This window comes from Cyprinodon tularosa, unplaced genomic scaffold (assembly GCF_016077235.1).
Source record: "Cyprinodon tularosa strain WSP-4 unplaced genomic scaffold, ASM1607723v1 ctg315, whole genome shotgun sequence".
Lineage (NCBI taxonomy): Eukaryota > Metazoa > Chordata > Actinopteri > Cyprinodontiformes > Cyprinodontidae > Cyprinodon > Cyprinodon tularosa.
The window spans coordinates 213,036-227,429 of NW_024039025.1; the positions used below are offsets into that span (position 1 = coordinate 213,036).

The window sequence follows — 14,394 nt, forward strand, 5'->3', positions numbered from 1 at the left end:
AAGAAAAACAGCTGCAAGGGTGTAAACATTTGTAATGGTTGCCTTTCTTTCCAGTCATTTACATCATCAATAACATGTAGATATTGCTGCATTTGTGAAAAAAATACTGTATTTCTCCTCTGTAATCTTTAATTGATTTTTGAACTGCAATAAACATCCATCAATCCGTCCACCATCTATAGCATAACAGGCCAATTTAGAGACGACCAGAACATAAAACCAACCAACACTATTTCTTGTTCATTTTATTGTCTAGTTCCGCAACTAAAAAATGACTGACAACATCTATATACTGGCAATTTATTAAAGATTGCAATTCCCAAATTGCAGAAGCGCACAATTTTTGGTTACATTTATTGCGTTTAAAAAATTTTCTCACCCTAAGCCTTAAAGTGGAGGTGTTAAGCTCCCAAATTACCAAGCATGCTTTACAATTATTAGAGCAGTCTGGAGTTTCTTTACTAATGGTAGTGTGCTGACTGTTGAATAGGAGCTAGTAACAGGAGGTAGGAGCTACAATTTGATGAGGTCAGACGGAGCCCATTATTTAAAGGAAATGTACACTGTTTAGGGAAAATGACAATGTTTAAATGAAATTAACGAACAAATAAAGAGATTTAATATTCCTGCGGTTAGTCATTGAGAAGCATTTACACAGAAAGCACTCGTTATTAACTGTAATACATCAGGAAATTATATCATTATCTCATTTTTTAAATAGGAATGCAAATATTTTATTTTTTTGGTACATTCTAAGATAAAATCACTTATCTAGTAACATGACTTCAGTGCCTTTAGTGCCACTGAAGAGATGCAGTTATGGTTCAAGGCTTTTGTTCTACGGTTTCTCTCTGTTCTTTGACACAGTGTTCTAACTGCTGAAAAAAAAAACATCTAATTCAGTTGAACATACAGCATTTGTGCTTCTTTTACTTTTGTTTTAAAAAAAGATGTTGAGTTGGATTAAATAATCAGCCTGTTTAAGGCCATCCCTGCTGGTATTGGCCAATCGAGACAAAATGTTCTGATTCATAACTACACATCACTTTAGGAACCAATGAAAATCCAGTAAAAGTTTTATTCATTAATTTTAAACGGTTTATATCAGATATTTATCTTATGATACTGTAGATCCAGGCTAGAAAAGTTTACATTTTTTTATCTTTGAAATGTATTGGCATAAAAAAAGGATGTAATTATTAAAGTGACAATCCAGTGTCTACTAAAAAACACCATCCTGTTGGAAGTATGTGGAATTTGGAGGAAAAAGTTGTACAGCCTCTTGTGGTCAGGACCTTTCTGCATGACGGATCCTGAAACAGTTTTCAGTTTTAATCTACTTTTTTCCACTTTCCTCCATGTTTTATGCTGCTCTGTTGTGTTTCCTTCTAGCATCCTTCTCCCAGTACAAGTCAGAGGATGGTACCGTCTCTTCAGCATTTGGACAAAACTACTCCCACACTGGGACACCAATACCCACTCCAATTCCTAACCGTGCAACCTCCAAAAACACAAGTAGTTATGCTGCCAAAACAGGTAAATAAATTGTGAATTAAATGCTTTTTTCTGACAGGAAAAATCTAACAGTTTCTACTATTTTCTTTCCATTTAATGGGAAGACTTACTAACAGTACCAGTGAATTTTGCTTCAGAGTCGTTGCTCTTTAACAAGATTGATGAGAGACAGAGGCTGGCCCGTGAGCGCAGAGAGGAGCGGGAAAAACAGAACGGTGAGCACTCTTTATCTTCTTGTGTTTAAAAGGTTTCCAAAGGAAAATTGATGTTTAAGGCAATCCAATGTGGATCCTGTGTTTTCTCTCCTGACATTTTGTGGCTGAACTTGGCCAGCAGCTGTGAAGTACTGGCCTCCCTGGATGTTGCATAAAGTCCAGGGTGAACCAAGGTACCCAGTTGCCATGGATTCCACCTTACATAAGGTGGCAGTCCATCGGGCAGGTTTTAGTAAGCTGAAAAGTCAAAAGCTGTTTGTTATATATCCTGAATATACTTTATGTAAGTAAAGGATCTGGTTTCATCTAAGGAGCTCATGGATTTACTTTGTTTCATTCTCACATGATTTGCATTTGACCTTTCACATCGCTCACATATGCCTGTTTGCACGGGTGTCTTTGGGAATTTAAAAACGCATGTCAAATTGCAACTTGTCTGTGTGTTAATTCACGCAGCTGCCAAAGAGGCCCAGTGGCAGGCAAGAGAGGAGCGAGCCAGGCAGCACTATGAGAAGCAGCTGGAGGAGAAGAGGAGAAAACTGGAAGAGCAGCGAATAAAGGAGGAGAAAAGACGGGCCGCCGTGGAGGAGAAGCGACGACAGAAACAGGAGGAGGACCGAGTATGCATTGGTCTTTTTTCATTCTGTTTCTTTTAAAGCCTCAAAAGCCTCTTAAAAGAATTAGAATATAACAGTGGCAACTGTTGAGGAGTCATAGGGTATGAAAATCTGCCAAGTTATCAAATATTGTTTGAAATCCCATCAGATCTTGCTTAATTGAAAAAAAAAAAGTTTAATTCATGTAATGCCTGTATTCAGATGGAATTAAGACAAGTGCAGAAAATGATCCTTTATCCTCCAAAATTAATAACATTCACTGTAAGCTGTACCAATTCCCATTTATTTATAAATGGAAAATTGGTGCAATTTGGAAATATAAATACAATATGGGAAGTATAAATAAAGTATACCTACTCAGAATTAATACTAATAAGCTCATATATTTCAAATGCATTATCTGAATAGCATAATAATCAGGGTTACCTTTATGCAATTGAAACAGTAAACTGAAAACAAATTAGGTTAAGATCAAAAAGGAGCTCCAAATGAATGCTATAGCAAAGGTCTTAATTGATTGCAAGGCTGAAAATAATGCCACCTTTATATAAACTATGGGTTAAAGGATTTGGATATGTAAACAGTGCTCTCCATATTAAAATTTAAACTATAACACATATTTCACTGCCAGCCACTAAACAGATTATGCTCAAAGCGTGAAAAGTTGCCACACTAAGGATTTTCTCCTGTTCTTACTGAAGGCACGTCATGAGGCGGTGATACGTCGCACCCTGGAGAGGAGCCAAAAAACCAGACCAAAGCAAAACCGCTGGTCCTGGGGAGGAGTGCTGCACAGCAACACTACCAGCATACCAGCCGGTACTGAGACACATCTCACACCTGCACTGGCCCTATACAAACACATCCAGCTCTCCCACAGAAATCTCCCTTTTAAAACTTTGAACATTGTTTGATTTTGTGTCTCTGGCAGTAGACTACTATGGATGAAATCATTCCAGCTCGTCAGACATGTTCTTTAGTGTTTATTTTTGCACTTTTCAGGTTGGCTGCCTTCTGTTGTTACTGCTTACTCACACCCTTCTCCACCTTTCCCTCTCTTTCTCTCTTTTGTTCTCAAATTCCACCTCTCTCTTACCCCTCTACCTGCTCTTTGCTCTCCGATCTCTTCCTGTCTTGGTTCAGGTTTGGTCGAGTCTGCTTTCCTCTGTCCACTCGACCTTGCTGGACTGGAGCACATGCAGAGTGCTTTCAGTTTCTACCGCAGATATGGATTAACGTCCCACTATGAATATTATTGTTCTCTGTCCGTTAGAGAGCTAGGAATAGATTGCTAGCAGTAGTACACATGTAGACAGATGGATTTGGTTAGCAGCCCTCCAGGTGTTGTCTGAAGTTGTATGGCAAGGACAGAAATGTTTTGTTTAGCACTAATTTGTTTATTTTTACTACCTGTTGGTAGTTTTACCACTTAGAAATTAACCCAAGGTGTAGAAACCATTAGACTACTAGCTTTCAAGTCCTCATGTTTGCTATTAACATTTTATTTTTTCATTTTGACTCTAGATGCTGACAGAAGGTCAGTTTCCACTGTTAATTTATCCAAACATACGGACCCCATCATTACCAAGCGGCTCTCCTCCTCTTCTGCCACTCTGCTGCACTCACCAGACCGAGGTAATGAAAGAAAACGGGATTTCTTATATTTTCTTTCCATTTTGATGAATGTTCTCATTTTTATTGCTTTTAGAATAGAGGGTCATACATAAAAATATGGTTTGTAGGATTGCACTGGTCAGGATTTCTATTGCGGTCCCTGAGCTCCAGCAGATGAATGTAGATAAAGTAAAGGGCAGAGCTGGTTTGGTCAACCGGAGCTGAAATTCCTTTGGTGCAAGTTAAATTTTATTAATTTAGCACAATTACATTGTCTTCATAGCTGGTTTCATTTATCCCATATGGTTCTTTACTGTAGAGTGATATGTTTTGGACAAATAGATGTGATTAAAATGTCTCCCAAGGCTATAAACGCAGCTAAGGTTTCCTGAACTGTTAATCAATTGTTTTTATTTTTCCTACAGCAAAGCTCACCACGATGTTATGTATTTTTTGATGTTTATTTGTTGCTGACAGGCTTACAGATGAGAACAACTTCCACCCCTGTTATGAGCAAAGCTCTTTCCAAACCCCGCCTACATCAGGGGAAGACCACGCAGCACAAAAACCCAGGTTTCACTTAGGACACTTCTGGCTCCTTTTAATGCAATGTCCAGCTCAGAAAAGATAACAGGCTGAAAACTAAATAAACACGAAAGTGTTTGTTCAGAATTCCTTTGCTTACCAAATTATGTATTTGCTGGTTATGAATGCATTACAATTCACAACAGTTCACCATTTAGTGGAAATGTCCACATGCTTCTAATTGTGCATTTAATCATCAGGTTTTGACTCCAACCTACCGTATTTTCACGACTATAAGGCGCACTTAAACGTCTTTTTTTTCCCTCAAAATGTGCGGTGCGCCCTTTGGTGCGGTGCGCCTTATGTGTGTTGTAACTGCGACTTTTGAGACCACCTCATTGAGGAGATGATGAAAGAGTGGCTGAATGTAAGGAGACCAGGTGTTTTTTTTCCACTCATCACCATCGCTGTTAATATGTGACTCCATGCGTGCCCATCTCACAGCTGATGTGAAAAACATGGGGAAACAAATGAATGCTGTGCTTGCTGTTCAACCGCTCAACATCGGTGTGAACCGGACCCAGCAGGTGCAGCAGAAGCAGCGAGTTTACATGCAAAGTCAATGGTTGACGCGCGTATAGGCGCAGCAAAAGGTCCCGCAGCCGCAGCGCCTCGGGAGCGTTTAAGTATCTGACGCACCGCCAACGCGCTGCTGCTGCTCGAGATGGAAAAATTGAAGTTTTGCTGCTGGACGCGCCGCATCAACAAATCAGAGAAGCTGATCTGGGAGCTGACAGCGAGACAGACACAGCGCTCTGATGACATTAACGCAAATGAAAAAGGCTGGATGGATGAGGAGAGGCAGGTGTATGTGAGGAGACCAGGTGCTTTTTTCCACGCATCACCATCGCTGCGTGCCCATCTCACAGCCGATGTGAAAAAAAAAAAGGTGAATCAAATGGATGCTGTGCTCGCCGTTATCCCGGGAGGTCTGACAAAGGAATTTCAACCGCCCGACATCGGTGTGAAGCGGCCGTTCAAAGTAAGGCTGCGAGCGGCGTGGGAGCGATGGATGACAGACGGAGACCACAGTTTCAGGATAAGAAGGCAGCGCCGGGCAGATTACGCCACCGTTTGCGGATGGATTGTAGATGCTTGGACTAACGTGTCTGCTGGCTCTGTTGTTCAAGCTTTCGCAAAAGCAGGCATTATTTCTGAGGAGCTGCGCTGCACGGAAAGTGACTCTGACAGCGCAGAATGGGAAATTGGCATGTCTGATTTAGCGCAGCTGTTTAATTCAGAAACAGAGGATGATGACTTTGATGGGTTTGATTAATACTTTGTAATAAATACATGAATAAAGCACAATCATACTCAGTTTTGCTCCCGCTCTATTTTTCTACCTGAAAGCTTAATTCAACAGCAGCCTGTGGGCGTGTCTCCTCCTCTTCACCGCGGTGGCTGGCAGGTGTTTTTCATCTAAATAATCTAAATCTTGCAGCTATATTTGCTGTGATCAGTGGGAATAAAGTAGTTTTAATATGTTTTTAAGTGAGAAAGTCCACCTGAAAACTTAATTGCAGTCAGTTCATCCAGATTATCTATTTCTGTCGGAGGCGCTCAGACCCCCACATACCAGCGGTGCACCGACAGCAGAAATCCATTCATCAGCAGCCTCACCGCGGTGGCTGGCAGGTGTTTTTCATCTAAATAATTTTAACTGCAGGCACCAGGATACCGGCAATAAAAGCGAACATATTCCATCGGCAGGTTTTAGGATTTTCAGTTAATTTAGGAGTGATCACAGCGCTCTGTCATCTGCGATGTGTCTGTCTCACGGTCAGCTCCCAGGTTTGATTAATACTTTGTAATAAATACATGAATAAAGCACAGTCATACTCAGTTTGCCCCCGCTGTATTTTTAAATACGCAGTAGAGCTATTTAAAGGTAGTAGAGGACATGTACCTGTATATAAAAAATGCGCCCTATAGTCCGGTGCGCCTTATGTGTGTGTTAAATACAGAAATGGGACACATAACTGAGACTGCGCCTTTTAGTACGGTGCGCCTTATAGTCGTGAAAATACGGTAAGCCTTTTGTAATACTCTTATGTAGAATAATCTTTTTGTTTTGTGTGAATGCTCTTATGCATCCTGTCTAGGGAGAACAATACCATTTCTTAACAATTACATACATAACAATTAATTAATTGGCTTTAATTCTATATTGCCTTACCAAGAAACAAAATAAACAATAATTTGGTGTAATTAGTTAAACTGCACAGTGAATTGAGGATTCATTCCTCCAGTTTTCAGCCTATATTATCTTTTGCTTGCAAAGGTATTGAAAGCTTTTTTTTATCCCATTAGATAACTTCTTTTTTGCATATTTCAGATCAGGAAACATCTTGATGCTCACTCAAAGATAAGCTGAGTAAAATTGAAAAATATTTAATTTAGAATTGATTTATCAAGATAAGTGAACAATACTAACCTGCGTAACTTGTAGAATCTAGACCACACTCACAGTAAACAGCAACTGTATGACAACATAAGAACAATAAGCAATACTAAAAAAATGGAAGAAAAAAGGAAATATACACCGAATGAGCCCCATTTTTTTTAAAAGGTTTCGCATAGTCGGTAGCCTGACTGAGAACCATTATCTTCATATAGAGAAAACACAAAAGGGGAGGAAAGTTTATTTACATGAAAAATAAAGGCATACTTAGAAAACAGACCCGTGCACTGCGGTGGCGTAAAGATAAATAAATAAAAAACATCAATAATAAATGTGATTAAGTATAAACAAGATATAAAAACTTAAACAGAATTTCAGAAGAAGCATGTGCAGTGTGATGGTCTGGAGGTAGTTTTTCTTCTGGACCAGAAAGTTTGCTGGTATTGATACAGCAATGAATCCTACTCCTCACAAGAGGAAAAATATCAAGCTGTCAGGTTATGATATTATGCTGCATGAAATTGACCGGCAGTTCATGACTGAATAAATAATAAATGCAAAGATTTTCAAATGCCCTCAATTATACTTCAGTTATTTAAATAAATAAAATCGTCTATAAATTGTATTTTGCCTTTACTCAGGTTATCTTTGTGTGACATCAAACTCATTTGGTATATTGAAATAAACAAACTGAAGAAATCTGGAGGTCAATTACTTTTTTAGAGGACTAAACAAGGACCAAACCATTACTGTACTGTATGTTTTGAATGATACAGTGAATCAAAATGAGTAATTGTATTAAAATGAAAATCATTTACTTTCAAGGGTAATCCTGGTAAGCTATTGGCTAATTTGTAAGGTGTTGAAACGGCTTGCATAAAATCCATCCTGGGACTTTTTTTTTTTTTTTTTTGCGTTTTGATCTTTGTTGCAGAATTCTGTTATCCCTCTCCTTTCTGCATCTAGCCTTTGTGTGCCGTTCACTCCAGGGTGTTTGCTTCCTCAAACATTTCCAATTTAATGCATGCAATGAGGTGTACATGGTTTAAATTCACCTTCTCTTCACCTTTCACCTCAGAGGAATAAAGAGTTGATGTACTGGTGCTGCTAATGGTTTATAATCTGCTTGCTGGGCTGCTTGGGCTGATCAGTAGGTCGGTAATAGTTTTAGCCGTGCTAAATCAAAGCTAAGGTATTATATGTGTCTGTGTTCAGGACTCCGCCGCCTTCCGCTGACGCCATGGGAGAGCAACGTGGTGAACCGCCTACAGCAGCCAACGCACTCCTACCTGGCCCGCAGCCGCAGTGCCATGAGCTTGTCTGGAGACCAGTCAGGTAACATGGAGTCCCTGCTGTTCACTCAGGGGTTTTCCTAATTTGGAATTTTTTTCTTATAAATTTCATAAATCTTGATCCAAAGAGTTTTTCTATAGATGGTTAACTGGTAGGGTTTTGAAGTTTATTAAGATTTTGCAGGACTTAAATCATCACACTATCAAGTACTGCTTTTACTAGCCTGCATCAGGCATCCCAAGCTTACTGTGGGTCTCCACCAACTCTTAATGAATGAAACCAGATGCAATAAAGCGGAGGACAATATCCCGGTGTCTAAGCTGTTTAGGAAGAATTGAGCCAATGATACCAGACTGTCGTCTTCTTCTGTTACCAAAGAAGCTCTGACTTTTTAACCTTAATTTGTAAAGAAAAGGTAGATTGGTATTGTTTAAGGATATATAAAGTTTATGTAAAAAAAATTATTAGCATTCTTTAATGCATAGTTTAGTTGAATATAAAAATGTCTTCTATTCTTTAATTTAAGTAATATTGATCCAGTTTATTTACAAACCTTTTCATACCCAATTTCTTCTTCCACAGCAAAATGTGGAAGAATGTCAGACAATAAATAATGGTATTTATGGCTCTGTGAAACTTGGGTAATGGCATTAATTGTTTTTTAACAGCCTATATGAAGATAGAAAAGGCTAAATACAGTAAAAGCTTATAATAAAAATCTGTTAGATGGATGGAAAATACAAACATGCACCCAGAACAAATTAATGTGTCCCAACCACATTTATGCACTCTTTATCCTTTGACTGGTCTTATCGATTTTGCGAAGAAGAATGGGCAAATGTTTTACTAAACCCCAGACACACTTTCATCTGTAAATACTGCAAAGTGGGATTCATTAAGTAAATTTAAGTCATTTCAATTCAGTTATGTCCTGCCATTTTATGGTCTATCAGAAAAAAATCCCAATAATTTGTTTATAATTATAAGGTATTACCTAAATCTTTCATTATATGTTGAATGTTAAAATCTATCAAATGTATCAAATCTATTTCAAGGAATAGTGGAGGATTTTTGCGAATTTTTGAAAGAACCGCCCTCTCCACTTTAAAATAAAAATGCACATGCACAACCCTTTACCTTCTCCCGAGATGGAATGCCTATTAAACACGTGTGAGAACATGCATGAGCCCATTTCTCATTGTGCACGCTCTGTTTAAAAGTTGTTATTCTCACAGCTCATACAAGTCTACTGTGTCCGAATCTCCGCTTTAACCCCTAAATCCCTCGATCACTATATAGAGTGGGGACTATATAGTGAACTGACCGTTCGGACAGATGATCACTGCTTTTTGCATCTTGTCGATCATATAACTCCTTGTCCACTTCGCGTTGCCTGCGCCATCTTTGTTATTAGTCACCACTGTCTGGTATCGACAGCCTACGGCGACAGCGGACCGCTGTGAAAGCAAATCCAATAATGCTTTGTGAGGAGAGCTCTCTGCGCGAAGCATTCTGGGATAAATCTGTATCTTCTGAAGCCTTTCTTTTCTTCTCATACACATTGTAGACACTTTTTCTCTAATGACCCTTGGCCATTTTCAAAGAACCGTGGTGAGAAAGGTGAGCTTCAGTGACTGTCTGAAACCGTAGCTCACCACATATTTACGGCTGAAAGTGCGCATGCACAGAAAAAGATGGCTAACTGGAAGAGTACGTAGGACGGCAATATGAATGATTGACAATTAGGAGGACGACTTATTTAGATGATCCACCTGGAAATAAAACATAGTCCTCTATAGCTTTAAAGAAATTTAAGACATTACTTGGATAAAAAAAGTTAGTTAAAACTGCTACTCAAGTACTGAGTAACTCATAACCTTTGATTTACTATTTAAAGTTATACAATAAGATAACTAACAAGTTATTTGCATTTTAAATACGTTTAAAAACTATAAAAAATATATTTATAAACAAATAAATGTAAGATAAGAAATCATCACAGAAGCACTTTTCCAAACCCTATTTTTTTTTTATCAAAGTATAAAAGTAGCTCAAGTGACAATATCTACTCCTTACATCACCTTAAAAATTATACCACTAGGTTCACCAGATATAAAGTAAGCTTTTCTACACAAATGGAATACCTGTTTTGAGGGACTTATGTTGCCTGGAGCTCTGCCTTTTAAAGCAAGCTTGTTTGTTATTTAGTGTTTTACCCTCCAGTAAGAACAATATTTTATGAAGATGTACAGTAACTCAGTAAAAGATATGATGAAGTACAACTACTCCTAAAGGTAATTTTTTAAATCAAATTAACTTAGGAAAAAGTGAGTGAATAAATACTACTAGCTACTACCCACCTTTGGAGTGGAGCACTGGAGATCCTCGCAGTACGTGTCAAGACATGTTGGATTATTTGGCTTCAGCCGTGGGTAGCTTTATCAAACATTTTGGATAAAGAACAAGCACACAAATGACCAGCAATCGACGCGATACCATTTACAGGCTGGGGGAAGAATTCAGTGTGTTGTCACATAAAAAAACGAGCTTAAAAGATGTTGTCGACAAATTAAAGTGTGGTTGTCGGTATTTCTATTTAATTTTTTTTAAGGGGAGGATCAATATTTCCAAAAAAGAAACTATCAAACAAGTTGCAGTCTTTGATCTGCACATGTAACTAGTAATTGCTATGCGATGCCCATGTGGTGTATACATGAGTAGTTTGGGAGAAGACCTAAAATCATCATCTGCACACAAAATAAATTCCTGTCTTGTTTCATTTAGTTCTAACATTGATTATAGTGTTTTAATGTGCTTTCTTGCTTATGTTAGTGTTGCAGTTCATGCATATTTCCTGTGATTGGTATTAGGAATAACCTGTAATGCTAACTAGCTTGTCCAGATTGAATAATTAACTAAATATACTTACATATTCAGGGCATTTCTTGTGTTGGATATTGTCAGTGAAGATGTAGCCCTTTAACTAGTCTGTAGCACTAACAACTTCTTTCTCTTCTGCTCTTTCTTACTACCAAACATCATCTTTTGTTCCTTCAACCCCATGTTTAACCTCCCTGAACGCATGACTTTGTTCGTACCACTAACCTAACGTCATTCTCACTACCTCCTGTTTCTGGCCTTTTTGTTCTTTTTACCGAATCCCCTCTGGTGTCCCATAAATCCCCACACCATACCCGCTCCTAAAAACTCCAAACCTTCCCTCCCACCTTGTGCATCATCACTGTAGCCATGCATATGTGTCCTCGCTCAGTTTCCTGCCACCCCATGGGCACCATGTCCTTCAAGGCCCTGCAGACTCAGCCTCTCCCTCACTGCCGAAGCCAGGATAGGAGCCTCAGCAGAGAGAAAGCTTCCCCTGCTTCCACCGCCCCACGGAGGAGAACCACGGGAACCATGCAGGTAGGAGGGGAACATTTCTCACCATCAAAGAGTTGCCTAAGAAGTAAGCATAAAAATTACTCATCTCAGATTTATGGCTGTCCACTAATGCTTGGTGCCAAAATATTGATCAAATAACCTATGTGGTCAGACTTTTTCAATTTGCTACTAAAAGTTTCCTTTATAAGGTGCTGTAGTATTATGTTTCTTTAACTTGATTCATTTTTTTTTTTTTTACTTTTGTGCAAATTATTGCATAATTAAAACATATTTAAAGGTAGATTGTAATTTTTTAAACTAGGACTTTTTTGGTTGTATTGCATAGAGTATAAAACCAGTCATGTTTTATAACAGATGTTCACAAAGGCTTTTCTCCTCTTTCTACTTTTTCATTTTGATTCGTCGATGTCCATCCCAACCACTCATACACCATCCTAACAGGAGATTAAATGCTTAATTTATGAGGCTTTCTACCCCAAACATGGTGGTTTTTGATGCAGGTCTTAAGGCCAGAACACACCGAATCCGATTTTTGCATCCCATCTGACAAAAAAAATTGTGTCGACTCATTGAAAGTCGACGGGGATGATCACACCTGACATATTTTTACGTAAGGGGGATGCGTAGGTCCGACTGAGATAGACCCAAGGTCCTTGAGCTTTGCAAAAAACAAGGGACAGAATGTGCAGCTTATCAATGTCTTCGCAAAAAAATACTTCAGGAGGAGAAAAAATGGATATAGTATACAGTAATAGGGATCCTTTGAGCCTCACAATAAACCTAAAATAATGAGGGGCAAACAAAGCAGGTTAGTGCGGGCTATTTCTCTCACTACTTTATGAAAAAAAGAAAAACTTTGTGCTTATGTGTGAACAACATCCGACTTTTTAAGGGTAGTCTGAACAGCTGAATTCCTCTTTTTCCTCCTATAAAAATATCAATTTTGTGCCCCTGTCATACATGGCACTAAATGGGAAATGTATCCTATAATTTTGAAAGCATCCTTAGTTTGAATGGTTGGTGCATTTTTTCCAACTCTAACCCAAGGGTCTATTATTATGACTTCAGTAATTGGTGTGGTGCTTGATTTACTTTATCAACAAATGAAGATTATTTTGGGCTAAAGAATACTATGTAAATATAACATATTATATTAATGTGAAGACTTTGACCTGGCCAAATAATAAGACATAAAGTTTTTTACTGAGCTATAGTATTGTTTCTCCATATGATATATGTTGGTTACCCTTTCTGTTATTGTAGAAGAAAAACCTGCTCCCATCATGTTTCATCATTAGACAATCTGTTTTCCTCTGCATAAGGCACAGGATGTACAGTAAAATTGTCTTTTTTCCTGCCATCTGCAATTTGTAAATGGAATGTCATGTTTCTAAGATCTGCTCTCTTTTAGCCACAAATAAAACCAGGATTTGTGGAGCCCATGAATGATAGCTGTCCTGCTAATAGATTCATCTATTTAGGCTGTGAATCTTTGCACTTCCTGCAGACTTCCAATCAGCCTCTTTGATTCTTCTTTAAACGATGTATAGAGATACTTTACCGTACAAGCTTTTAAAAGAAATACTGGCTTGGTGGTATATATTTAAAGGAGAATTCCGGTTTTTAACACTTTTAGCCCATTTTCTGTAGTGTCCAGGATGAAATCGAATGATCGACACCAAAATTTTGACAATTGGTCCTGTCTCTGATTTTTGGCTCATGCAGAATCCCCCCCTGGCTGCTTTAGAATGGCTTCCATTGTGCATGTCCGATAATGTCCTTAAAACAACCTTAAACATTCTTTTTTTAAAATATGCTACTCACCGGGTCGTCAGCGCTGTTCAATGACGTTCCAAAAAAAGTTTCGTAAAGAAAAAACGTTCCTGTAGTGTATTATTTAGCATTTTGTAAATCCCATTGAGTTCTGTTGGAATAGTCAATATTCCCCTGCCACCGGAAACGGAAATGGGGCCTGTTTACACAGTTGTAGTCTTTTCGCTACACTCTGTGTACTCCGACGTCGAGGTGCTAACGTCTCTGTTAAACACTTTAAAAAACTCTGAAAATGGAATACGAAAGGTGGATTCTTGATTCTCGAAGTGTTAAAAACCGGAATTCTCCTTTAACAGAATTTAATGGAAAAAAAAAATCTTAAGAATAAAAAAAGCATTTTCTAAATTGTTTATTTTTTTTTTATAAAAATCTGTTTAAGCAAAAGGACCGGGAGAGTGTCAGAAAATCCTGGAGCAACCTCTCCCTCCCTCTGGCTCCTACTTTGTCATTACCCCCCAACAAGTCCATTGCTTCTTCAGGCAAGAAGTCCAACAAAACAACACCGCCCTCTGCTGGCAGGTACAGGAATTTGTCTTTATCTGGTAAAAGATCATTTGAAACTCTGACCTTATTTTCGCATCAGCTACAAAATGTTTTTATTTCTCCTTTGTTCACAGACCTCCACAGAAAACGATAGGACGCCCGTCAACCCCCAAGCTAGTTAAGTCTCCAATTTCAGAGGATCCTGGGAACCTTCGTCCTGTCAGGATCACACCTGAGAATTCCCAACCGTCAACACCAACGGCACCAAAAGAGGAAGGAGAGGAGAAGGAGCAGATTTTAAGTCCTTCTCAACCCAGACCCCAACCAGTGGGTCAGAACAAACCCTCCAGTGAGCAGATTTCAAGCACACCGGCTGGAGTAAACGGTCAGTCAGAATGAGATGCATTATTATCTGCATGATGGAGGCGCTTTGCTTGTT

At 38.7% G+C, this 14,394-nt stretch overlaps 1 protein-coding gene across 10 annotated transcripts in view; it reads left to right on the top strand.

Annotated features, from left to right (window-relative positions):
• si:ch73-217b7.1 (ensconsin) overlaps nt 1-14,394 on the top strand; it is a 40,677-nt gene that overhangs the window by 19,714 nt on the left and 6,569 nt on the right. For 4 of the 10 annotated variants that reach the window (XM_038292684.1, XM_038292678.1, XM_038292679.1 and 1 more), the window contains exons 2-12: nt 1,393-1,536; nt 1,653-1,730; nt 2,187-2,350; nt 3,049-3,166; nt 3,491-3,592; nt 3,872-3,982; nt 4,439-4,534; nt 8,163-8,282; nt 11,488-11,660; nt 13,852-13,991; nt 14,090-14,340. In XM_038292684.1, coding sequence (XP_038148612.1) covers nt 1,393-1,536; nt 1,653-1,730; nt 2,187-2,350; nt 3,049-3,166; nt 3,491-3,592; nt 3,872-3,982; nt 4,439-4,534; nt 8,163-8,282; nt 11,488-11,660; nt 13,852-13,991; nt 14,090-14,340 — 1,497 coding nt within the window. The remainder of the gene's footprint in view (nt 1-1,392; nt 1,537-1,652; nt 1,731-2,186; nt 2,351-3,048; nt 3,167-3,490; nt 3,593-3,871; nt 3,983-4,438; nt 4,535-8,162; nt 8,283-11,487; nt 11,661-13,851; nt 13,992-14,089; nt 14,341-14,394) is intronic. The other 6 variants (XM_038292682.1, XM_038292683.1, XM_038292680.1 and 3 more) reach the window with 5 other exon arrangements.